This window comes from Cibotium barometz, chromosome 28 (genome assembly GCF_041138505.1).
Source record: "Cibotium barometz isolate CiBa-2024 chromosome 28, ASM4113850v1, whole genome shotgun sequence".
Classification (NCBI taxonomy): Eukaryota; Viridiplantae; Streptophyta; class Polypodiopsida; order Cyatheales; family Cibotiaceae; genus Cibotium; species Cibotium barometz.
Window position 1 is genome coordinate 23,752,427 of NC_141073.1, and position 26,064 is coordinate 23,778,490.

The 26,064-nt window shown below is 48.9% G+C and overlaps 1 protein-coding gene across 5 annotated transcripts in view; it reads left to right on the forward strand.

Moving 5' to 3' along the window:
• The window catches only part of LOC147622664 (uncharacterized), a 111,832-nt gene that overhangs the window by 19,500 nt on the left and 66,268 nt on the right, over nt 1-26,064 (forward strand). For all 5 annotated transcript variants that reach the window (XM_086822231.1, XM_086822232.1, XM_086822234.1 and 2 more), the window contains one exon: nt 21,010-21,179. In XM_086822231.1, the coding sequence (XP_086678357.1) occupies nt 21,010-21,179 (170 nt within the window). The remainder of the gene's footprint in view (nt 1-21,009; nt 21,180-26,064) is intronic.

A 26,064-nucleotide genomic window follows, 5' to 3' on the forward strand; every position in this document is an offset into this window, starting at 1 on the left:
CAAAAATCCGATCGAGTAGAAAGTAAAACCAACCTTCCGGAACCTTAATGTGTTTTTGATGCTTTATTTCCACAATTCTCCAAGTCCCAAGAACTTCCCATTCTTCAAATCCTTTAAAGGTTTACCAAACATACGATTTTCCAAATCGTTGATTATAATATTCAAAGTAAAAAAAAACCCACTTAACTGTGAGTAGAGAAAGGTGAGATTTTCATCGATTTTTCTCTATTCCTCTGACGGCGGCTTCGCTGCAGACCGCGGAAGACAAAATACAAGTGTATGATGAAAATCTTATCATTGGATAGCTCTCATTTTTCTCTACAATTCTAACTCCTACACGCCATAAATAGAAGTAGCCTCCTTGGAATTAAAGACTCTGGTTGGATGGACGCTGTTCCTCCTTTCTCAGAATTTTTTATCCCCCTCTGCACTCGCCGTCGTCGCCTCTGGTTTTCTCTCCTCTTTCCCGCGGAGAACTCGGCCCCCTTACCACCTTTTTTCACTATTGATGCGGGAGTTTCCCATTACAAAGGCTGCGCTCCAGAAATTTCCAAATAAAGGAAACATCTTTTTTTTTCCACGTACGCTGCCACCCATTATATATTACTTCTAACCTTAGCATTAAGGTTAGAATTCTCAATGCAAGGCATAACCTTAGCATACATTCACCCATAAGGCATTTTAGCCGATGACACTTTGAATTCTCTGCTTTGGCACAAACACAAGATTCCCAAAGCATTCTCACACCTATGAAGACATGCTTACAAGCCCCATGTTTTCTATCTCCACATTTTCCCCACATTCAATAAACTCTTCGGCACTGTGATGTTCATTAAATCTCCATTTCTCTTGACACCTTCATAGTTTGTAAATCATCATATCGGCCCATGTGATTTATAGAATCCCCAATTGCTCATTCAAGTATTTCTCCATGCCTTCATAAATGCATTCCTTTGTGCATTGGTATGCCCTCATGCCATCATATATAACTGGATGCTTCTAACTTGCCCATGAGCTCTGAGTAACAGCAAAAACATCATCCTCCATACTCATATACAAAAACTCCTAGATCTGGCTCAGCCTCAGCTCGTCTTATTGAACCTCATTTACAATATGAACATATGTACATGGCATCATATAATGACTCGTCATGGCACTTAACCCATGCATCTGGATGTGTATTTGATGGCCTCACATGCACGGTTTCACATCATAGACGTGCCATGGCACGACAACGGGCCTTTTGGAGCTAATTTTCAGCCTGGTATGCAGGGGAATATGTATGGTGGTATGCAGTCCGGTATGCAAGGAAATATGTTTGGGGGCATGCAAGGCAATATGTTTGGTGGTATGCAGCCAGGTATGCATAACGGAATGTTTGGAAACATGGCTGGAATGTATGGTATGCCTGGTGTGGGGATGGGAAATGTTGACTCAATGATGGGCATGAATGTTGGGGGTAGCAATCTTGCGAAACCACTTCCATATGACAATCTAACGCCTATGGGAAAGGCGAAGGATTACAAGGAGGGGGGAGCTGCAGTGAAGTTTGATACATTCAGTGGGGCCAAGGATAAACTTAAAGCACTTACCTTTTTACAGCAGTTTGATGCTGCTTTTTCTGGTGGGAATTACACAGAGTCCCTTAAGGTGAGGAAAGCTGCCACTTTTCTCAAGGGTAATGCTTTGCAGTGGTGGTCTACTCTTCTTTTGTAGGGCATAGCACCCACCACTTGGGTACAATTTAAACAGGTTTTCTCTTCCCTATGGCTCACATCTACATTTGAGGTGGATGTTATGACCGCTTGGCACAAGTTGGATGCTTCAAAGTGTGATAATTTGGAGGACTATAACAAGAAGTTTTGGGAAGCTTTACTCCCAGTGACTTCTTATCGTGCGGTGCCATTATCTGAGCAGGTAGAGAAGTATTGTTGTGGGCTACCCAAGGAGGTACGAGATTATTGTATCAAGACAAGAGTAACGAACATGTCACAGATGATTGAAAATGCTATGACAGCTAATGCGTTACTCACTGGTGGATCATCTGGGTTTAAAGGCAGTAAGAACTTGAGCAAGAAAGTTGAAAAATCTGGGCATGCTTCTCGTGATGCTAAAGGGTCTTCAGAGACGAAGTATAAGAAGTTGCCAATGCCCAAGAGGACTTCTGAGGAAAGATAGGCTTTGAGAGATGCTCATAAGTGTTTTTACTGTACTGAAGAGGGGCATATGTCATTCAATTGTCCCAAAAGAAAGTCCCAAAAGGACTCTGACAATAAAGGAGAGCCCAAGTCAAAGAAACCAAAGCCTTCTGCAGGCTTAGTTCCTAATCTTGTGGGGGAACAGCCAGGTGGTGAAGCAACAGAGTTGTGCAGGGCATGGGGCAAAGTGAGAGATCAGAATGCCTTGATCTTCTTTGACACAGGTGCTAGAGCCAACTTCATTTCACCAGATTTGGCTGGCCGATTGGGGATTCGCGCAGAGGAGATGGGGCCGTTACATGAGGCTAACATGGCTTGTCCAGGGTATGCAGAACCTGTTACTCCTATCATTGGGAAGCTTCGGCTTCATTTGCAGGGTTATGTGGACAGCGAAGAGTTCTTTATCATGCCACTTGATGGCTGTGATGTTTTGTTGGGGATGCCATGGTGCCACAGGGTACATGCGGTGGTGGATACTTACAATAGGAAAATCACTCTGACTCATAGAGGGAAAGAACATGTATTGGATGTAAAACTCAAAGGGGAATCTATTCCTATTGTATTTGCTTCGGCGATTTCATCAGTAATGAAAAAGTATCTTTCCGCGTACTTGATTTATGTAAAGGATGCACAAGATGATGAGTCTAAGTCTAATTTGTCAATGTTAGATAAGGACAGGACTGATTTCTTATGTGGGTTTCAAGACTGTTTTTCCGAGTCATTGCCAGGAGAACTTCCTCCTGAGAGGCCAGAAGATCATGCCATTGATCTGATTCCTGGTAGTACTCCACCGAATAGACCGCCGTACTATGTTAGTGCAGCCCAGCAGGAAGAGATTATGAGTCAAGTGCAGGAGCTTTTGAATAAAGGGTTGATACAGCCTAGCTCATCACCCTTTTGCTCACCTGTGCTCTTAGCGCAGAAGAAGGATGGTTCTTGGCGCATGTGTATTGATTACAGGGCGCTGAACAAGAATACCATCAAGAATCGATTCCTCATACCGAGGATCGATGACATTTTGGACCGCTTACAGGGCTCCACAGTTTTTAGTCGTATTGACTTGAAAAGCGGGTATCATCAGATACGCATTAGACCCGAGGATGTGCATAAGACAGCATTTCGAACCACGTTTGGGTTGTATGAATTCTTGGTTATGCCCTTTGGTTTGACAAATGCGCCTGCCACATTTAACAGAATGATGGACAGGATTTTCAGGCCTCATAGAGAGTTTGTGGGCACCTTCTTTGATGATATGATTATGCATTCACAAACTGAGGAAGATCATAGAAGGCATTTGGCCATTGTGTTTGCAGAACTCAGAAACCATAGGTTGGTTGTTAATGGCAAGAAGAGTGAGTTCTTTTTGCAAGAGATACATTTCTTGGGGCATATTGTGTCTGCGCATGGAGTCCGTATGGATCCAGCAAAGGTGGAAGCAATACTTAATTGGCCAGCTTTGAGGACCGTGCATGATGTACGTAGTTTTCTAGGATTGTGTTCCTATTACAGGCGGTACATACAGCACTTTGCTGAAATTGCTTCGCCTCTTCATGCTTTGACGAAGAAGGCAACTCCGTTTAGATGGGCTGATCGGGAAATTACAGCATTCAAAAAGCTGAAAAGCTTACTTCGGACCCAGTATTGGTGTTACCGGACCTCCGAAAGGCTTTTGTTGTCCAGTGTGATGCATGTGGAAGTAGCATTGGTGCGGTTCTCATGCAAGAGGGACATGTGATAGCCTATGAGAGTAGAATATTGCAAGATGCTGAGAAGCATTTACAGGTTTATGAGAAAGAGATGTTGGCTGTAATTCACGCTCTTTCTACATGGAAACACTACTTGCTTGGGGCTGATTTCACTGTGCAGACAGATCATCAGACCTTGTGCTATTTCCTCACGCAGACTAAGCTTTCAGAGAAGTATATGCATTGGGCAAACTTAGTCTATGTTTCACTTCCAGATTGTGCATGTGGAAGGCAAAAAGAATGTAGTGGCAGATACTTTGTCACGCAAGCCACAGGTCTCTGCAGTTTCACTTGCTTATCATCATGAGCTTGATGAAATGAAAGAGCAGTATGCCCATGATGAGGACTTTGAAAGGTTGTATGATCAGATGTCTGAGGGTCAGCGGCATGAGCACTATACTCTCAGAGATGGGTTTTTATTGATGCATGGCAGACTGTGTGTTACCAGGCCATTGCGACTCAAGGTTATGATTGAAAGTCATGCTCCACCGTATGCAGGTCATAGAGGTATTGATGCCACGGTCAAAGCAGTGGAGACTTTCTTTTATTGGCCAACCTCGAGAAGAGATGTTGATGCCTTTGTGAGGCAATGCATCGTATGTCAGAAGGTAAAGTTTGACCGTCAGAAGACACCAGGGTTATTACAGCCTTTACCTATTCCAGATAGACCTTGGGAGAGCATTGCCATGGATTTTATATTTGATCTTCCACGGACACAAACGGGAAATGATGGCATCTGGACTATCATATGCAGGTTCAGTAAGCAGGCTCATTTCGTTCCCGTGCGTAAGACGATCAAAGTGGATCATATGGTGAAGTTGTTCATGGCGAACATCTTCAAGTATCATGGCTTACCTACGTCTATCATTAGTGACCGTGATCCACGGATGATGAGTTTGTTCTGGAGAGGGTTGTTTGACAACATGGGTACAACTCTCAAGTTTTCATCGTCATTTCATCCACAAATAGATGGTCAGTCAGAAGAGGCTAACTCTACAGTGTTGGATCTTCTCAAGTGTTATGTGTCAGAGCACAAGCAACAATGGGAAAAGTATCTTCCTTTGGTGGAGTTTGCATATAACAACACTGTACATACCTCGACAGGCAAGGCGCCTTTTGAGATTGTAGAAGGAGGGAAGAAGATACCACCCATTTTGCATACAAAGGATAAGATTTTTGAGGCTGATCAATATGTGGAGAGTTTGGATGAAGCTTATCAGAGGGTTAAGTTGGTACTCCAAAAAACTCAGCAGAAGCAAAAGAAAGCCACAGACCGTCACAGACGTGATTTACAGTTTGCATTGGGTGATTGGGTTCTTTTGCGCTTTGAAAAGGCTAGACTCAAGAAGATGAAGGGTAAAGAGCGCTTATTCCCTAAATTGAGCATGCGTTATTATGGGCCTTTTCAGGTTTTGGAAAAGATTGGTGAGGTAGCCTATCGTTTGAAGCTACCAGATCACTGGAGGATTCACAATGCTTTTCACGTGAGTCTTCTTAGACCTTTCCGTGGGGATGTGCCTGAGGATGTATCAGATGAGGCTCAGCCGGAAGTTGAGGAACTTGATGAGGTTCTGATTCCAGAGCAGATACTGGCACATAAAGAAAGGAAGGTACGAGGTAAAGTTTCCCGTCGCTATCTTGTGAAGTTCAAGAACTATTCACCGATGGATGCGAAGTGGATGGAGGAAGGTGACTTAACAGATTCAAATCAGGTTTTGCAGCTTTATCTCGATGCCTTTGAGTTAGAGCCGACTCTTGTTGTGGCTCATTCAGGTTCAGCAGAGCATGGGTCTGGAGCATTACCTGATGCTCAAGAGGGGGGTAGCACCTCCACTCCCTTGATATAGACAGGCTTCGATGACATCTAGAGGTCGCTTGGTGCAGTTTTTATCTCACCCGAAGGTACTGAGGCTGACAGTACATCTGTTTATGGGACTTCTATGATATATGTGTACTAGTCACATGGGATTTTGTGGATATGTATGGTTCATAGTGGTATACAACTTGGACTATTACTATGCCATTGGTTTGCAGTGAATGTTGATACATGTGCATGGCTTAGAGAGATTGGGACGCTGATCTTGCCATATTGTATATTTCACTCTGGATATTTTGCTGTATCACCAGAATGCAATCGAGGACGCTTGCCATTTTTCAAGAGGGGGGTATGTCATGGCCCTGTGAAAATGGAACAGCACAAGTGTGGGCATGGTGATTGCTGAGTCAGAATATTGAATGATTCACATGGGGGGTGCCCGGACAGAGTAATGATGTGTGGACATCCCTAGGTGTGAAGGGGGGAACTAGAACATTAAACTTTTAATGATTTATTAAAGTTGCCCCTAGGCCTTAGTGGCCCCTAGGGACTTTAATAACTTTTAAAGTGGGGGGGCCCTAGGATTATTATGGAGAGGGGGCCACTCCACTTTTGGAGTGTGTGCTTCTCTCTCCTCCCTCTCTCTCTTCTTTTTGGGACAAAGAGAAACGTGGAGCAAAAGAGTGTTGGGAAGCGTGGAAAAGAAAGCAAGGAGTCGACTGCTGATTAGGGCTGCTGCTGATTTCTGTGTGCTGGAGCAGGCCGTACAGCAGCCGTACAGGTCTGTACGACAGCAAGTGCTGCTGTGGACAGAGGCGGCGCTGAGTTGTGGAACAGAGATAGGCTGTAACAGGCGGCTGCCTGCAGCTGCTGAACTCATGTAGTACAGGTTGTACGACTGCAAGTACAGTTCTGTACTTATGCAGGTACACTGTACGGCCAGATCAGGTGCAAGTACAGGTGCTGGGCATCATTGTTGCAGGCGGCGCAGGCGACCAGTATCAAAACAGCAGGCGGCTACTACTGGCTGCGCAGGTACAGGTGTGTACAAGTGCTGGCGTATGCAAGGACAGCTCCTGGCACGTATCCCGAGGTAGTACAGACGGGTACGGGATTGTTTTTTCGTACTGTACAATCAAGTACAGCATAGAGTTGGATGCAAGGAGGAGGGTACAGACAAGTACATACACACATGTGAAGCAGGGTTGTGGAAACAAGTGCCTGCAAGTATAGATTGGTACCGTTGCTTCCTCCAGTGCAAATACACGGGCTGATTTTGGTAAGCTCCGCATCTGTTCATCCATCTCTCTTTCTACTGCTTGATGTCTGTTGCAGATTTGAGCTATCTGGCCCCTTGTGAGAGGAGGGGTATGGCAGATTGACAAGGGTTGAGACAGAGGTTGGACAGTACATGTATGTATGAGCTGAGATGTTGAATCATGTGCTTGAGTTACGCCAGATGTATGCTCATGGCTGCCCTGCTTAGTGGTCTTGGCTGATCAGAGGGAGGCACAGTGTGTTATTTGAGACACAGATCTGTGTGCGTGGATCCTCTGTGCTGAGAGGGATTGTGGGCCGTCAGATTGGACATACAGGTGTAATCTCTTAGCTGATTTTTGGTTGTACTCAGCCTTTCATACTTTTGGAATTGAATAAAGAAATACCGCAAGGGGCGCCAAGCTTTGGGGCCAACAGGTGTCGCTTTGTTTTCAGATTTGGGCACTCTAGCCCCAATCTTTTCTGTTTTCATATCTAGACTACAAGTGGACGGGTGACTGCTAGTCTACCACACTCTGGTTTCTATCAAAGATTGGTTTCAACCCCAAAAGAGTAGTGGGATCCATCTTTGTAGCTTTCATCTGCAAGTCCCTAAACTTCTGGAGGTAGACCTCATAAGTGAGGTGCTGCGAGGTCATGGTCAAAGCTGTAAACCGGGCAACAACATCGTAATCATCCTCTTTCTTGAGGAATTCCTTCTTGAAGACGTCTTCGAATTGTGCCCAAGTCGTTGGCTTAGGGTTGAGTTCCTTCCACCAAAGCAAAGCTTTGCCTGAGAGGAAACCTGCTGCTAACTGGATCTTTTTTCCATCATCATATGGATGAAACTGAAAATGGACTTGCCACTTATGTAGCCAAGTGTCCACGATCTCCTTGTTACGCTGCTTTTGCTCGCCCCCGAACTTTTCCGGAGTAATGTTGGGGCCTAAAGCAGAGGCCAAGGTATCCATACCCGAAAGAGTAGATAGGGTAGTGGTCAAAAGAGAGATGATGTTCTGCAAAGCTTGCATCTGTGCGGCAATTTGTGCCTGACGTTCCGAAGACGAAGCTTCGAGAGCTACTTTGAACTCTTGGAAATTTGATTTTGACACATAATCGTCAAAAAGATCGGCATCGGTATCTTCCGTAGCCGGCAAGCCTTCGCGTTCGACAAGGGGCTCCAACTCGGATTCTTGGGTCGACATCTTGAAGAGGGCAAGTGGAGAGAAAATTCGATCTTGCACAAGAAAGTGCTAGAGAACTTGAGAGCTTGAGAGCTTGAAAACTGGAGAGATGTGTGGCAAGAAGCCCACTTAAGGGGTTTATATAAGCTTCCCCAACAAAAGCAACTTGAGCTTTTGCTTTTGTGTTTTATACATACATACATACATACATATTCTGTTTTCTTAAAAAAAAACACCTTTAAACCTTAGAGGGAGTCTTTAAACTCTTTTTAAAAAAAGTTTAATCTAAAAAAACGAAAGCAATCCCAAATCGGCGTTCGATTGCTTTTACTATTTTTTTTTCCTCTCCCCTCCTGGATTTATCACCGCTGGCCTGCCATGCTGCCGTCACCTGCGCTGTTGCCGTTGCCTATTGTGCTGCCGGGTGTCCAAGGCCGCCTGCGCCAGCCTGCCTGCGTAGGCCTCGGTGCCTGGCCACAAGCCGGGCCTGGGCGCCTGCCTGCGTAGGCCCGCTTGCATGCTTGCGCCTCCAACGTTCGGTAGTCCACCACCCGCACGCGACCAGCGCCACCACGATCGCCTCTCGCGCTCTCTCTCTCTCTCTCTCTCTCGTTCAATAAAAGCGAACATGCTTTTTTCTTTTTTCTCTCTCAACAATTCATACGACTGCAAAACACACCTTCAGCCTTCTTCTTGCAAAGCAAACAACCCTGCTAACCATCTACACCCGGGTTTCTTTGATGAAAAAAACACATACTAATCTGAAAAAACAGAAGTATGCAGAGACAAAAAACAGCAAGCTTCTTGAACTCATACCTCTTCTTCGACCTCATCTTCTCTACCTACCGACTTGCTCGTTCACGAGGCACGCTCTGATACCACTGTTAAATCCCCATAGATCTCCTCGTAGAACGCTCCTAGTACGAGACTCAAAACCTACAAACAAACAAACAAGAAGGGGGTGCTGGCCTGACTCACCTCCCAACCACGACAGCCGTGGGCAAGCCCACAAACTTGGCTGTCCCCACCGAGCCACGAGCTGAGCTAACTAGGTTGACGTACCGACCAATCTATACCTCGCGACGTCCCATACCGCCACGAAGTTACCCTCGCGGGCCTCGAGATTGCTGCCGGCCTCGGTTGCATAAAGCACGTGCACGTCTGCACTAGATCTAGGCTCCAGACCATAGAGCTCTCACAAAACATGCGAGACTCTATATAACTAACGACTAACCTTGGCCACCCTTTTATAGGCTCTTGGCCGGTCATCGGGCGTCCCGCCCGCCCGTCCATTCTTGGGTGCCCGCCCGTTAGTCTATCCCTAACTGAGCTCACCAATCAGCTTGGAGCTAATCAGCCTGCCTAGCTTCAAGCTTCCCCAAACCTCGAAGCTAGTCTTGTGTGCATGTAGCACACAGTAGATACACACTGTGCACATGACAATTTGAGAGGTAGCTTACAACCTCAAATTATTCGAAGTCTTTTTTTTTGCCATTTAGTAGTCTTATGCAAGCCCCATAAAGCATGAGCATGAGGTTGAATGCAGGGTGAAGGAAGCAACACATTGTACACATTACTTGCCGAAAGCGCATTCAATCGAAGAGAGCTGGTATGACCAACAAGTTGCCACTCAAGAAGTCTATCCTGATCATCTAAGGGTGGGATGGGTTCAAAAGGCCGCAACAACATAGTAATAGTTTTCCACACTCGCCTGTGATGGAAACCCAAGTTATGTTTCAAACAGGGTTGTGGGAAAGTCATCACAAATTCATCATCTGTGACAACATCCGCCACAGTGGTAACTGCAAGAGGCCAAAAAGCATGCCTTCTGTGGTTTCTATACTGCAAGTGGTCAAGAAAACACTGAAGACCAATGGATGCTTTCCAATTGAAAAGAATTCCCAGTGAGCAAATCTCTTCCATGCCAGCGAACAAAAGACAGAGCTAATTTCCAATCACGAAGAAGAGAAGATGCATAAGGGCATCTTGAAATTTTTCCTTCAAATTTACTAAGCATTGCTTCCTAGTAAGAAATGTGCCAATTTCCATAAGCTCTAGTTTTGATAGAAGCACACATGCTTGCAAGCATTATGGTCCACGGTTGCTGAAGTTGAAAGAGAGTGAAAATCTTGGTGGCCTTTCTTGCCAAGAGATGATAATGCAGATTGAGTATATTTAGTTCACCATGCATTTTAGGAGTGCAGACCAAAATGGGAATCCTGGGTAAGTTGAAAGAAAGTGGGAATCTTGGTGGCCTTTATTGCCAAGAGATGATAATACAGATCGAGTATATTTAGTCCACCATGCATTTTAGGAGTGTAGACCAAAGATCATCTCAAAAGACGTAGCACTCTTGTATGATGCTTGGTTTTCCACAGCAATTCCAAGGCATTAGACATAAAAGAATCAATATCAGTTTTATGCCAAATAAACAACGGCAAATAAAATTGCACATAGGCCATAATGATTGATTGAACAATTTTGAGACGCACATGTAAAGGCCATGTAGAAAGCTTCCAATATGCTAGCTTGTCTTTCAATTGGTTCAATACCCAAAGAATAGCATCCTAAGTAGACATATGCCATGCCAGTAGATATCCCATATGTCTAACTAGGTGGTCTGTTGAAATAATTTTCCCTGACCATAGCAGTGCATGCTAGTCATAAGAAGTCAACGGAAGCAGTTTAGGCTTAGAAAAGTTGATATAAAGTCCAGCTGCTTTACCAAACAATTCCAAATTTTTCATGATGCACTTGAGATCATTTGGATTATTTTTAGACATTAACAAAGAATCATCTGCACAGGCTTGGGCCACAAAATGCGAACCATAGGTAATCGCAAACCATGTAATTGTCCTTGTGCGGTTAAAAGGTCCATATACATCAAAAGTGGATGAGCAGCAATTGCATAGAGCAATGCACTAAGAGGGCATCCTTGACACACATATTTTTCCAAAGTCCACTTCGATGAAAGATCATGACCAAAAACATACGGGGCAGTACTATCTCTATATAACCAAAAAATAGCTTGTTGCATTTTACAACCAAAGCCCATTGCAGCCATGACCTCAGCTATGTAATCCCATTGAATTCTATCAAAAACTTTTGCCACATCCACTTGCATAGCAAGAACATCCTAAGAAGTATATTTGGCATATTCCATCGCCAAATATACATTAGCAATACTATCCATAATTTGTCTTCTGGGGACAAAACCATATTGTTGTGGATGCAAACCAAGAAAAATCAGACCACCAATATGATTTGCAAGCATTTTAGTTGCCAATTTATAGATAACTGGCATCAACGTGATTGGTCTCCTATCATCAGAGGATTGTCCCAATGCTTTTTCAGGTACCAAATTCACAAGGCATTCTTTCCAAGAGTTAGGCATATATCCTGTTTTCCATGCAACATTAATCATGTTCAAGATCGAAAGTTTAAGCTCATCCCAAAAGGCAACAAAGAATTCAACCGTCAAACCATCCCAACCAGGTGACTTTCAACGTCCCGTACCATATAACGCATGTGTCAGCTCTTCCTTAGTGAAGGGGAGATCATGCCTCAAAGCAGATTCTGTGTCAACAATGGAATGCACACAATTTAAGAAAATTTTTCGAGCATCAAGGACATCAGAATCCACATGAGATGAACTCTGAAATATTTGCTGATAATGATGAACACACATTTTTGTGGATGTCCATGTGTCATCAAATTTCTTAACACGCACTATTTTGTACCTTTGCCTATCAGCATGCAAGCTTTTCAAAAATGATTTTTCGAGTAACCTTTATCTTGGAGTTGCTTACATCTCGATTTGATTTGCCATTTCTGTATCTTTCTTTGTTGATTCACAGAGACATGTTTTGGCCACACACACACACACATGCGCGCGCGCACATACATGAAAAAAAACATTAATGCAGAATGTAGGTTCATACAACTCCATCATTTCTGCTTGGTCGACTTCGTCAAGGCTAGCTCTGGGATACGAGACGGAGCAGGCCAGCCAGGCCATCAGATTCATTGGGGGCCAGCCTCGCCTTGTTCCTTCACCGGATTTCTCGACAGCCGGCTGGACACAGGAGAGGGATTTACGATGGGAGCTCCTCAGCAGCCTCACCATATGGTTCACCTGGAGAGCCCGTTGTTTCAGGGCCTTTGAGGGGAGACTGGAGCCACCAGCAGAGACTGTTCGGGCAATAGATGCATAGATCTCTACATCAAACTTGGAGTGGATTCAAAGATCTAAGGCAAGGTTCTCAGTGAAAAGGTTGCCAAGAAGGGAAGGATGACAGGTATGGGAGACCATGTGTTGAGCCAAGGGATGATGACAGTCATCCAGGGTCAGAATTTGGAATCCCGTCATCAAGTTTAGCAGAAGGGGATGTCATGTGCATGCACATGGACATGCTAAATCCCAGATTTTGTTGCAGATAAAGATTAGATTAAGGCTCATCCCAGGGCTGGATAGACACAAAAGGCATCCAAGTGGGCTTAGATTCCTGTTGGCTATATTCGTGAGGATTTATGAAGTTGGTTGGCAACATACTTTATTATGTGGATTTTCTGCTTGGCCGACCGGCAGTCGGCCAGTCCCTTAGGCATGCCATTGGCCTATAAAAGGCTAGGCCATGGGCCATTGTTAGCTATCACACTCCCTATGGAGTGGGGTCTAGACTAGGGTCTTGTTTACCTTTTGGGAAGGCCTAAGGGGATATACATTTTACCTATTTTCTGTACTTTATGAATATACTGAAAATACAACCATCTCTCTCTCTATTCTCTGTCTATTCTGATTGTTCTTGCATCGGGTGTTCCTATGCATTGCTTAGGCCGGAAAGAAGACTACCCAAAGCTTCCGTGTGACAGTTATTCAGGTCTCTATATCAGCCAAACCAACCCAGAGCCAATCCACTACGGCCACCACATTGGGCTTCACATCTACATGGCCTAGGACAACTATTGCATGAGATTCGAGTGTCATAATTTTAGCCTGCGTAGACGGCATCTATTAGCTTTTTCATTTCCTTAGCCAATTTGCTAGGCCACCACACAGGACTTTACATCTACATGGCCTAGGGAATGGACTTCATTAGGTTTTAGTTTCATGATTTTATCCTTTTAGCTTAGTAGTAAAACTCTATTAACATTTTCATTATTTCACTCATTGTATACATCTCATGAGACTCTCAATGGCAGACATCATTGTACATATACCATGTAATTCCAGTTCTCTTATATCAGTACTTACAATTTATGTTCTGCATACCTAGTGTTCCCTAATAGTCATGGAGCAATCATGATGCATGTGATTAGTAACCTTTGCTAATAGAAAAAGGTTCTTGATGTGCATAGAAGTTTCTTGGAAGGAGTGAGTGATTAGGCAGTCGTTGATTTGGTCGTGACATTTTTAAACAATCTTCATGTTTGGCAATGAATATTTCTTTTTTTTTTTTTTTTTTTTTTTTTCCGGGAAAAAGATCCTTCTATTAGTTAATGAGAAAACGCCATAAGGCTACAAAGCTCACCTCGCAAGGAGGGATAAAACACAGTGAACTCCTGAGCTCCACCCCCGTGGCTGGCCGCTCTCTGGGGGGGGCTACCTAGTAGTACATGTAGGAGGTGAGAAAAGCCAGACTGGAGGCCTGTAGTGCCAAGTGACATCCTCGCCCCTCGCGGTGAGGAAAGGGCCAGGGTGCCAAGTGCGGAGGAAAGCCTTGCGGCGCCCTCTCATGCGATCCGAGTCGCCCTGGAGTTTCCCCCAGTGTCCTCTCAAGGTGTGAATGATGTCCACCCAGAGGGCCTGTATGACCTCCGCCGGTGGAGTCGCCTGGCGGTCAATGGCCTCCCTGCATCGGGCTCTCCATATGTGCCAAGCCGTCATGCTGCTGATCACCTCCCATCTGTGCCCGACCCCCTCCTGAGGGGCTGCCGATGAGAAGTCTGGCGTCGGAACCACCGCCATCGCCCTGTCAGAGACCTGGATGGTCGCGCTGCCAGGGACGTCCTCATATCCAAGGGCCGGGCCGCTGTCCGTGGCCCAAGCCACCGCACCCCACGTCACCAGCATCTCACCTGGTGAGCCTGCAAAAACCATCCTGAGAGCGCGCTGCCAGACCTGCTGAGCCTGTGGGCAATCCCATAAGCAGTGCCGCTGCGACTCCTGTGCATGGCCGCACCGAGGGCAGGACGCTGGGTGTCTGCCAAAAGCTAGCCATGCCCCCACAGCCAGTCCTCTATGCGCTGTGAGCCAGAGAAAAAGCGTCACCTTCCGGGGCCGGAAGCTGGCCCACAGGCGCTGCCAGAAGTCCCTAAGAAAGGCAGGGGAGAGCCCCTGTCGCCGCCAATGCTCGGCCGCCGCCGGGGTGCTCGCTATCCTGTGCCTCTGAATCCGCCGCCCCAGCCTCGCTGTGTACTGAAAAAAGGGGATGCCTGGGCTGGTAGGGGCCAAGTAGGGATCTCGCCAAAACCACTCACCTGGATCCCACTGAAGGCGAATAAGAGGCCTGCTGTCCCAAGCCCATAATCTCCAAGAACAGTCCTCTCCTATCGAGGCCGGTGAGGGGTCTACATGCCACAGTCTCTGATGAAAGCGGACCACCCGCACCCTCTGAAGAATACAACCCTGGAGCCCATCCAAATCTAGTCGTGTCCTCTGAAGCTGGCCACCCTCTCCCACCTCGAAAGTGAGTGGGGCGACTCTCTCCGCTGTGCCGCAGACCGCTAGAAGGATCTCATGCCGAGTAAAGACACCCATCCACTGTGGAGGTGGAGGGTCCTGTACTGGGGTCCGCCACTCCCGGGGGATGGCCGCCTCAATGTCCTGTCTCATCAACTCTCTGCCCCTCATCCCACTGAGTCTCCTCTCCTGGGCCTCTAGAGGCAGCTGCTGAAAACATATCCAGTCGTCCAGGGACTGGGCTGGGCCGGAGCTCAAAGGGCCCCACGACACGTGAGACCGCGATCCAACCATATGGCCACTGGGAAGTCGAATCAAGGGGTTCCAGATCAATGGCTGCCTCAGGCGCTCCTCATCGGTGCCCGGAGGAGTCTGGAAGAGTGACGGCCTCAGATGCGACCAGGCCCTCAGAAGGCTAGCTGCAAAACGCTCCTCGAAGCCAAGGCCCACTCCTCTGGATCGCTGCTCTGTAAAGATCCACCTAATGCTGGGGGTCCAGGGGCCGCTAAGAGAGGGGGTGCGGCTGAGCATCCTGGAAACAAGAAACTCCTTCCACGGCTCAGCGCCTGGCAGGAGGCCACGAACTACCAACTTGCCAAGCAATGCTCGGCTTTGGCAAATAGGATCAACAATGCCCAGGCCGCCTCTCTCCCTCGGCTGAGTGATCACCGCCCATGCCACCTTGGCCCTGGCGGGCCGCCCGTCGCCACCGGACCAAAGAAAGTTCCTGATGAGCCGCTGCACCTGGCCAATGCATGCCCGAGAGAAGGCCCAGCAGGAAGTGATGTACCACATAGTAGCAAGCAGAACCTGGTTGGCCACAACTACTCGGCCAGCCAGAGATAAACGAGCGGTACTCCAATACAGAAGCTTCTTCCGAATGCTCAGAAGAAGGGGGGCTATCTGCTGCTCCGGAGATATGTCAATGCCCACATAACATCCCAAATAACGCACTGTAGTGCCAGGGGGCAGCCACTGAAAACCGTCAACTGGCCTCCAAGTCGGGGGGGGGCATAGAGCTGACCCACAGCCCACACGACTTGTGCCAGTTGATCAAAGCGCCCGAAGCTCTGCAAAACCTGTCCATGGCTAAGGCGAAGCGGCGGAGGTTCTCCTCACCTCCCTGAAGATAGACAGCAGTGTCATCCGCAAACTCCGAGTCTAGGAGCTCCTCCGAGGTACGGATGGGAAGCTGGAGGCCCCGCAAACCTGTATCCTGTGCCGTCAAAAAAGTGCTCATGGCCTCCGCCACAAAAAGAAAAAGAAAGGGCGCTAAGGGGCACCCCTGCCGCACCGAGCGCGAGAGCTGGAACCTCTCTCCGCGCACGCCCTGTATCAGCACCTGGCTATGAGCCGATGAGTAGAGTGCAGAGACCCCACGGATCCACTGAGGGGGGAAGCCCATCCTCTCCATAGTGCCTTCCAAGAAGGCCCAGTCCACCCGATCATATGCCTTCTCGAAGTCGAGAAGGAGCACTGCCAGATCCTCCTGTCGAAATCTAGCCAGAGCCGTAGCCTCCCAGAAGGAGAAAATGTTATCCAGAATGCTCCTATCCTGGATGAAGCCAGTCTGCGTGGAGTGGATGATGTCCGGAAGGTGAGGCTGAAGCCGCCTGCTGATCGCCTTAGCTAGGACCTTGTAGGCCGTGCCTAGCAAGGTGATCGGTCTCCACTGTCTAATCTCCAGTCTGTCTCCTCCCTCTTTGGGGATCAAGTGGATCAAACCCTCAGCCATGCTGTCCGGCATTACTCCTGACTCCATAATCTCCTGGAATGCCAATCTGAAGCCCCTGTGTAAGAGGCCCCAGTACCTCTGGAAGAAAGCCACCGAAAGACCGTCCTCACCTGGGCATTTGCCCCGAGGTAATGCCTGAAGAGCCTCCTCCAGTTCCGTATCCGAGAAGGGGGAGAGAAGGGAGTGCTGTAAATGGGCCGGCACAACCGGTCTCGTGAAGCTCCAGACTGCCTCCCGAGCCTCTCTCACCCTGTCATCTGCTGGCTCAGCAGAGAGAAGGTCCCTGTAAAAATCTGTGGCTATAGCCCGAACCCTGGGGGGATCCACCACAACCTGGCCATCAGCCTGCCGGAGACGCCTGAGACCCTCTCGTCTGAAGCGAGGCCCTGTCGCCTCAAAGAAATCTCGAGTCACTCTGTCCCCAGCCTGTGTCCAAAAGGAAGCCCGAGCATGGAATCGGAACTCCACCCTCCTCTCCTCGATGGATCTGATCTCCGTGCGAGCTGACTCCATCTGCTCTGAGATCCAAGGGCTCGTAGGATCCCTCTCCTGGAGTCTCTGGAGGGACGCTAGACTCCTCCGTAAGCTCCTCTCCTGCTCTCTGAAAGCCTCCAGCCGGTCCAAGGCAGCCTGTCTGAGCATCTGGCTAATCTCCTGCAAGCCACTGGCAAGATCGCTGGCTGCCGATCCTCTCCTGAACTGTAGCTCCTGCCAGACCTGCTCAACTCCGATCGCAATCTCGGGCTCCTCTATGAGACAATCTGGAATCCGGACGCTCTGGCTCTGCTCTCCTCTCGTGGGGTCCTCAATCTGGAGAAGCACTGGATAGTGATCTGAAAACGAGGAGCCTGCAAGTATGCCCACTGTGCCACCTCTATCACAGGCCCACTCATCAATGTAAAACTTGTCGATGCGGGATAGGTTAACCCCTGTGGCCCGTCTATCCGAGCGCGAGAAAGATAGGCTCCCCTGCAACCTGCCAAACTCCGGGAGAGTCCACGGATCCTGGCCTCTCACCTGAAGCACTAGTTCCTCCCAGGCAGCTAGCTCCGGCCCATGAATGGTCTCCTGGCTGCCCCCCATCCTGTCCTCTGCATCCTCCAGCATGTTGCAATCCCCTCCGAGGCACCAGTGGTCTGCCAAGGGGAGGGACTGCCTAATGGTGCTCCAGAACTCGGCTCTCCCGGTCGCCCCATTAGGGGCGTAGAAGTTGAGGAAGCCAATGCGGTCTTCCCCAACCCGAAGGATGATCCACTGCGCACGACCCTGGACCAGAATGCCAGAGTCCACAACTTCAGATAGAAGCTGCTCGCTGACTGAGATGCATACTCCACCCTGGTTCCCCTGGGAGCCATATGCCGGGGACCAAAAAGTGTGACTCCTGCCAGGCAAGATCTTCCCGCAGGTGCGGGTACGCCCAGCAGAAAGGTGGTGCTCCTGGATGAAAAGGATATCGATGGGTCCTCCAACGAGAGCCCTCTGGATCTCCTGGCGAAGTCTGCCCCGGCCAATGTAGCAGGGATGTCCACCGAGACCCTGGATGTTCCATGAGAGGATCCTCATGGATGAGCTATGGCAAGTGAAGCAGCCTCCACTGGCTCACCCCTCTCAGCCGGCCCGGATGATCTGCCCTCCACTCTGTGAGTCTTGGGCGCCGGCTTGGAGGGAGAATAATCACTGTCTGTCCGGGTGCGGAGTCTCTCCAAAAAAGGGGTGACCTGTCTCTGTGTCCAGCCCCACTCCGCCTTCGCCCTGTCCAGGGCATAGGCGTGAGACCAATCCTCTGCATATATGTATCTAAAGGTAGGCTGCACCCTCGGGGCGGCATGGAGGAGAATCAGAAGCACCGCCTCAACTGAGGTGTGGACCGGATCCGCCCGCCAGTCTCCTATACCAAACAGGCTCATGCGGGCTGAGTGTAATCGGGTCTGCAATAGGTCCGTGAGCCCCAAGTCACTGAAGTGATGAGAAAACTCCGGTATCTGATCACGCAAAACTTCCTCTACAGAGTTGCAATCCCATGCTGTGTCTGGGGCAACACTGAGAGGAAAGGAGAAAGCCACCATGCTGCTCACCACAGAGGGAGAACGAGAGGGATGGCACACCACGCAAACTCGCAAGGGCGCGACTAGTGTCTCGAACGGGCCAGCATCCAGCTGGAGGCACCTGAAAAAACCGTAATCCACTGGTAGCCCCATCACTCGCGGGGGCCCCCCAGGGGAGGCTGGAGAGAACTCTGTGGCGGGCGAGGCGAGGATCGCCATCTCCACCGGCCCGGAGTGGCGGTGGAACAGCCGCTGGACTGAGCTCTGGCCTACCCAGCTGCGCTGCCCCGGGGCAGTGGGTGGTCTGGCGAAGTATCCTGGAGAGGCCGAGGGAGGGATGGGGGCTCGTGGCGAGGAGGGGGGAGAGCGAGGAGAGGATGGAGAGGCATCTGCCAGAGGATAGGTGTCAGGGGGGGCCGCCGGGGGAGGCGGAAGAGGGGGGGCTGGGGGGGGAGAAGGAAGGGTGGAAGGAGTGCTCTCCGGGTGAGGGGAAGGGGAGCCGGGGGTCGAAGAGTGCGGCCCAGGATCCTCAGGAATCTGCTCCAAGGAGGGTGGGGGGCCCCCCGCGGGGGGAGGTGGGAGCGGGGTCTCCACGTGGGAGGCTCCACCAGCGGCCTCAACGGGCACTGAGTCTGAATCCTCGTCCATCGGGGTGGGACCTGCTGGCCGCCTATCCCTGACAGGAGCATAAGTGCGGGTAGATGCCTGTCCGCCAGCCGGAGTCGCCTGTCCGCCAGCCTGTGCTGCCTGCTGGCGTCTACGACGACGGTCCCTGCGGGCCGGGCGTTTCCGCCGGCGAACCTCCTGCCATCCGCCAGCCTCCTGGGACTGCGCGGCATCCTCCACCGGGGCCTGCTCGTCAGATGATGGCGCCTGCTGTGACGAGCCAGGGATGTCCGGTCGCTGAAGTGGATGGCCACCCCTCGGGTCTCCTGCTGCAGGGGGTCCGGAGGCGGCATAACGTGAAGGATGAGCCCCCTTGCGGGGACAGGCGCGTGCGAGATGGCCCATCTCCCGACATATGTAACACTGGCCGGGGAGGCCCGAATACTCCACGCGCTGTATCATATGTCCTCCAGAAAGACAAGGGAGAAGGATCGTCTTCGGGAGGGACTCCGGTGACGGAACCACAACCCGAATGGCCGGGAGTCCTGCTGCCCGAGCAATCACTGAAGCCGCTGTCTGAGGCGTCTCCACCACCTGCCCGAACGCCTTGCCAATGGATGACAAGAGGGGCAAGTACTCCCTACGGAGTCCAGGAAAACAGATAGTGACGGGGAAACCTGTCGCGCCTGCTAGCGGGTCAGAAGCGGGGTCGAAACCATGAGTCCATCGCGCCAGGAACGCCCGGGAAGAGCGGAGGGCAATGGGGCTCCGAGCCAGCACCATCTGAGCTGCCTGTGGGGACTCGAAATCCACCTGATAGTAGCCACGTCCCAAAAAATCCACGCTGACGATCTTGGCGGGCACGCCAACAAGGCTGCCTTGCAGAAGGTCGCGAAGCTCTCTCCGCATCGGACGGCTACCCACTATCTTGCAGACCAAGGAGGAGGCCTCAAGAGCGGAAACTGTGGAAGCAAACAACTGAAGATCTTCAGCTGTGAACTCCAGACGGAGACCGGAATCGGCAGGGTTAGTCGGAGCGGCTTCCATGGAGTCCTCCAGAGGGAAAAAGCCAGAAACCGGGGTCACCAACTGGAGGGACACAGCCCTGCGAGGAAAAAAGAGAAGCGGCGGGTTACCGGATAGCGGGGGCGGGGCGCGGGGGGGGGGAGCTGAGGCGGGGAGGAGTTAACGGTGGGCGGAGGGGCGGGACGGAAGGGAGGAGAAAGAGGGCGGAGGGGGGAGAGGTGGCGAGGGAGAGAAGAGAGGGGGAGGCGAAGGATGATAGAGAGGCGGAGGAAGAAGGAAAGGAGTAAACGGCGGGGGGAGAGGCGGGGAATGCAGCGAGGAGGGAGGCGAAGGAAGAGAAGGCGGGGGGGGAAGAAAGCGAAGAAGAGGAGGGAGGCGGGGGAGTGGAGGCGGGGCGGTGAAGGCGGGGGAGAAACGCGAGGCAGAAGGCGGAGGGCGGCGTAGAGGGGTGCGATGAAGAAGGCGGGGGAGAGGGCGGAGGACACCGCGGAGGGCTGGCGGGGGGGGAAGGTGAGGCGCGATGGCGAGAAACAGCGGGGGGGGGGAGAGCGGAGCTCGCAGGCGAGTCAAATCAGTGTATTCATTATTAGTCCTATCAAACTTGGTGATTAGTTTAGAGATGTTAGCTTGGCAATGAATATTTCATGTTTAAGAGCCCTTTTTTCAGATTCTTATAAAATATTCTCTTGATGGTTTTTCTTATGCAAACAAGAAGAAACCAGGCACTGTTTACAGTTGAGTGACATCATCTCCGTTGATAAAGTTGTGTGGGTTGATTCTGCAAAAGAGCTAGATTTTGCTACAAGGCATCTTAATGGGGTTTCTGTGGTGGGCATTGACTGTGAATGGAAGGCGATACGGACAAAAGGCTCTTGCACCAACAAGGTTAGCTCACTATATCATCATCAGGAGTGTCAAACTTCTTGTTGACTATTTTCTTCAAACATGTGAAGACTTAAGTGGGTTTTGTTTTCTATTTTCTTTCTTTTTTGCTCAGTTATGTGAAGCCTGCAAATTTTTTTTAGATTTTTGTTTCTCAGGCTAGAATGATTATTTGCTTTGGATTTTGTGGTCTGAGGTATGCCTTTTTAATTTTTGAAACAAGAAATGAGTCTCTTGCATATTATTCTACACTTTACATTATGTATCTGGAATAGAGGGAGACGAGGTCTGTACCTAGGCATCCATTCTGTAGGACCACACCTCAAGAGTTGGTTGGATTGACATGAGTAGAAGGTAACTGCATATTGGAATGACTTGATCTTGGATGAGTATGGTAGACCTCTTGGGGCAGCTACGCATAGTCAGTGGGTTGGCTGGGAGACGCTTTTCCCCATAGTGTTGGATTGGAAGAGGTTTAAAAGCCTTATGGAGGATTACGGTGGTGCTTACGCAACATCTGAGGGGTAATATTCAGTGGATTGTGCAGATTGATACTGCCATACCGAACCACTGGAGCACAGCGACCTTCTTGGAAGAGTTTCATCCCTCGTGGTTAGGAGTCTTCTCAAGGATAGGTGTACCTCAACAGGTTATGGGCCTCCACACGTCGCGGGAGGATGCACCTGTCTTTTCCCCCATTATTGTAAGGATGGATGGTAAGTGATGGGTAGGGGATATCACTGAGGACCCAGTGGTGCGTCTTGTGAAAGTTGTTGGCAGAACAAGGAAGCAATTTTATATTTATCTCCCTTTAGGGATGATCACAGATACTTGGATCCTTTTGTTGTACAGTGGATGTCCTATCAAGTATTTGCATAGGGACTAAGTGAGTGGGAGTGGAGGGATGCTAACAACCCGATGAAAAGCGTGCGTTTCTTTAGTTATATTGTGCGGAATGCCAAGTGTATTGTCTTGGGACACATTCATAGAGTCCCTACTCTTAGACCTCATTGGGAGGCTTATGGTGTCACACTGACATTCAGATGGCTTTTTGGCGGAGGTTGTGGCACTCATACAAGAGGACACGTATTTTCTCCTTTATTTGGCTTTCTCTACTTGGTGGTCTCACCACCCTCCAGTGGAGATCGTTTTTTGGTGTTAGCCCAGCATGCCCAAGAGGTTGAGGAGCTTCAGAGACAGTCTACCATTGCTTATGGGAGTGTAGGGAAGCACATAGGATTTAGATTGCGATAGCAATGAGGAAGGATGCTTACATTTCTTTTGGTGTTATCATTTGTGTGACATAGTCAGGTCCATACCTCAAGTGTGAGGGGAACGACAGGGACCTTGTCATTATGATCAACAAGTGAGTTGCTTGGCGGTGCCATCTTCAAGACTTGTCAGAGGTGCTGTCTTCAGGGCTTGCCCGACTCAGGGAATTGCTTGGCTGTGCTGTCTTCAAGACCTGCCGGAATCAGGATACACCCCACTTGCACAAAGATTGGACAGTGCATGTGGGAGATTGTTGTTGACATTGTAGGTTGGCATGTTTGGAAGGCTAGATGCCCTGAGGCCATTCAAGGCAATTTGGTTTATTATACACAATGCATTTGCAAGAATTTGGAGTGATCGCATCCACACCCTCATGGCCACTTGGGCGAGAATCTAGGGACCTTTGAGAGCTGTGGAGAGAGTGGCATCTTTTTCACTGCCACTCATATGGGACCTTGTTGGAGCACATGACACCTGATTGGTTGAGATTTCCCCCCTTGTTTGGTTTTAGAGCTCCCTTTTGTATGTTTTTTCATACTTAATAGAAGTAAAAGTCCAAGATGCAACTCTCGGAAAAAGAAAGACTCCCAAGCAGCAACTTTGGCTCCTTTGTCTACAATACGACTTTGGCTCCTTTGTCTACCATACCTCAGCGTGAGGGGAACGACAGGGACCTCGTCATTATGATCAACAAGGGATTTGCTTGGTGGTGCCATCTTCAGGGCTTGCCTGACTCAGGGAATTGCTTGGTGGTGCTGTCTTCAAGACCTGCTGGAATCAGGATACACCCCACTTGCACAAAGATTGGACAGTGCATGTGGGAGATTATTGTTGACATGGTAGGTTTGCATGTTTGGAAGGCTAGATGCCCTGAGGCCATTCAAGGCAATTTGGTTTATTATACACGATGCATTTGCAAGAATTTGGAGTGATCGCATCCACACCCTCATGGCCACTTGGACGAGAATCCAGGGACCTTTGAGAGCTGTGGAGAGAGTGCGGCCAGTTGATGAGAGAGTGAGATCATGGCATCTTTTTCACTCCCACTCATATGGGACCTTGTTGGAGCACATGACACCTGATTGGTTGAGATTTCCCCCTTGTTTGGTTTGAGATCTCCCTTTTGTATATTTTTTCATACTTGATAGAAGTAAAAGTCCAAGATGCAACTCTTGGAGAAAGAAAGACTCCCAAGTAGCAACTTTGGCTCCTTTGTCTACAATACTACTTGGACTAAGTTTCTAATGTTCACAACACTCCATACATAGAAAATTGACAAAGTTTCTAACGTTCCCAACACTCCATCCATAAATACACCAATAGAAGGCATATAGAAGGCTATAGGAAGCAAAACTTGTTGGCCAATGCAATTACGCGCTGACCCAGCCCGCCACACAAACATCCCCCACTCCGCTCCCCCTATCTGCCTGCCTCTTCTTCTGCCTTTTCCTTGGCTTCCCTTGCTATTACCAAGTACAACCAAACCAAAGAAAAGTTAGGAGAATGGACAAAAAAGTATGTACATGAGAAGGAGTATGTAAATGGAGGAATGTACATCTAGCGCTGCATATTCACCAAGTTGTAAAGATCCAAATAATCTCCCAACATAAGAAACTCTTGGGCTGTCAAGTAGAAGAAGAATGTAACGTTCCATCTTGGACTTCTGTTATATATGATGAATACAACATATGAGCCAAGACTCAAGGAGTCGGTATGCCATGCATAGCATGAGTCAACCCCTGAGGTGGCTGAAACACCAAGATGTGCAAGAGGAAGACTCAGAATCGAATAGACGTTATTTCCATTCACACTGAGAAAGCTCTTCCTCTTGGCAGTTGCAGATCCGGAGGAGCCCTGTATTCTCGATCAAATGGCCATATGTTCATGCGAAATATCAATCAAGATGCAAGAAATGGTCTAGGATGCGAGTTTTGCCGGTGGCCTGTGTGCATCTGGCTCTCCAGAAGTACCAAACTGTACTGTTGGCCATTGTCTTCGAGCAAGTATCACTAGGAATATGATGCAAATTGAAAACAGTGGTTGGAACTGCATCGATAATGCAAAACTCAATAATATGACCAAGACCTGTTTCCTTGTTCATTGCAATCCTTTCATGAATAATGCTTGATCACCTTGATGCTGGACCGTCCACTGGACCATCCCAGAGCATTTGGTGGACTATCCAAAACCGGAAGTGCACAACCAATGGATACATGAGAGCTGTGCGCATTGGCATTGAAGGCACCGCATTGTCACTCCGATGGCATCTACCAGAGATAGGAGATTTCACCGAAGGCCTATCACTCTGATGGGCATCTAGGGATAGGAGATGCCACTAACTCCACGTCGTCTTGCAGAATCATTTAAATGGCTCTCAGTCATCCTTGAGGATATCCTACATCCTACATCCTTTTATCCGTAACCAACCTTTCTATCTAGTCCAGAGGACATCCTTTCCCATCTAGTCTATTCATTGTGCTGTAGTCACTTGCTCTTCAATCTGCGTGTCGCCCTACTCACTGCGACCACTGCAGAGTTTGCATAGTACAGGGAAGGGCATGTAACAGCATCTTGGAAGTAATGCAAGTGTTGTTTACAGTATTCTTGTCATTGTGCTATGCTCATATTCTAGTTTGTCTTAGTCTGTTCATGTGTGCATTGTGCCATGAGTATTGAGGACTCCAGACATACTATCTAGTGGAGAACTATCACTTTAGTGTGCGGGCAACCAACCCTACTACTACAGGTACACTAAAAATTTGGCATGCCTGGTGGGACACTTGAAACTTGGAGTCCTGTTAGCTCTGTCTCTGGTCCTCTGTTTGCGCCAATACATGCTCTTGCGGTAGTCCGGTCAGCCCAAACAAGAGTCCCCTCTCAATACGCTGCTATAGCCAGAAGAGGGTCAATTTTGTATCACTTAGGGACCCCCTTCCACCCTTCCCTATGGTAGCTTATGTTGGTAATTTGGTAATCCTGCATTTGGTAACAATGTTGGAGGCCTAGCCAACCCTCCTAGCGCGAAACTCCTTTCCACAATGTTGGGCCGGGTAAATTCAAGCTTCCCACTTTTAGAGGATCCGCCACTGAAGGTGTAGATGACATCTGGTGGTTCATTTCTATGTGCAAGAGTTGAGGCCTCGAGCGGGAGGATGCCTTCTTGGTACTCTTTCCGTCCATGCTAGAAGGCTTTGTAGACAAATGCTTTAGCCAGTTTTCAAGTTACCACATTGCGGACTGGGCCACCCTGAAGAACACCTTCTGACGTGGTAATTTTGAGCTTTCTTCAAGAGCTAGCAAAATTGCAACTTCTACTAGGGGAGAGTGTCAGAACTCATGACACAGACCACAATGGTAGTGGTCCGCCTACTGACTTACCCTGGCGACTTCATGATGTCTCAATGGGTGACACAGACCCAATGGAAGATTTGAGAGATTCGGCCACCACCAACCACTTTGTGGAATATCAAGAGCTAGCCTTCCAACTAGAAAATGCACGTCTCATGTTTGAGTGTGATGTGGGCTCTATGCATCCAACGGCAACACCATTGGATGACCCGGTGGCTCTGTTGAAGCAAGAATTGGAGGCATTCAAAGTGAGCCAAAAATCTCAAAG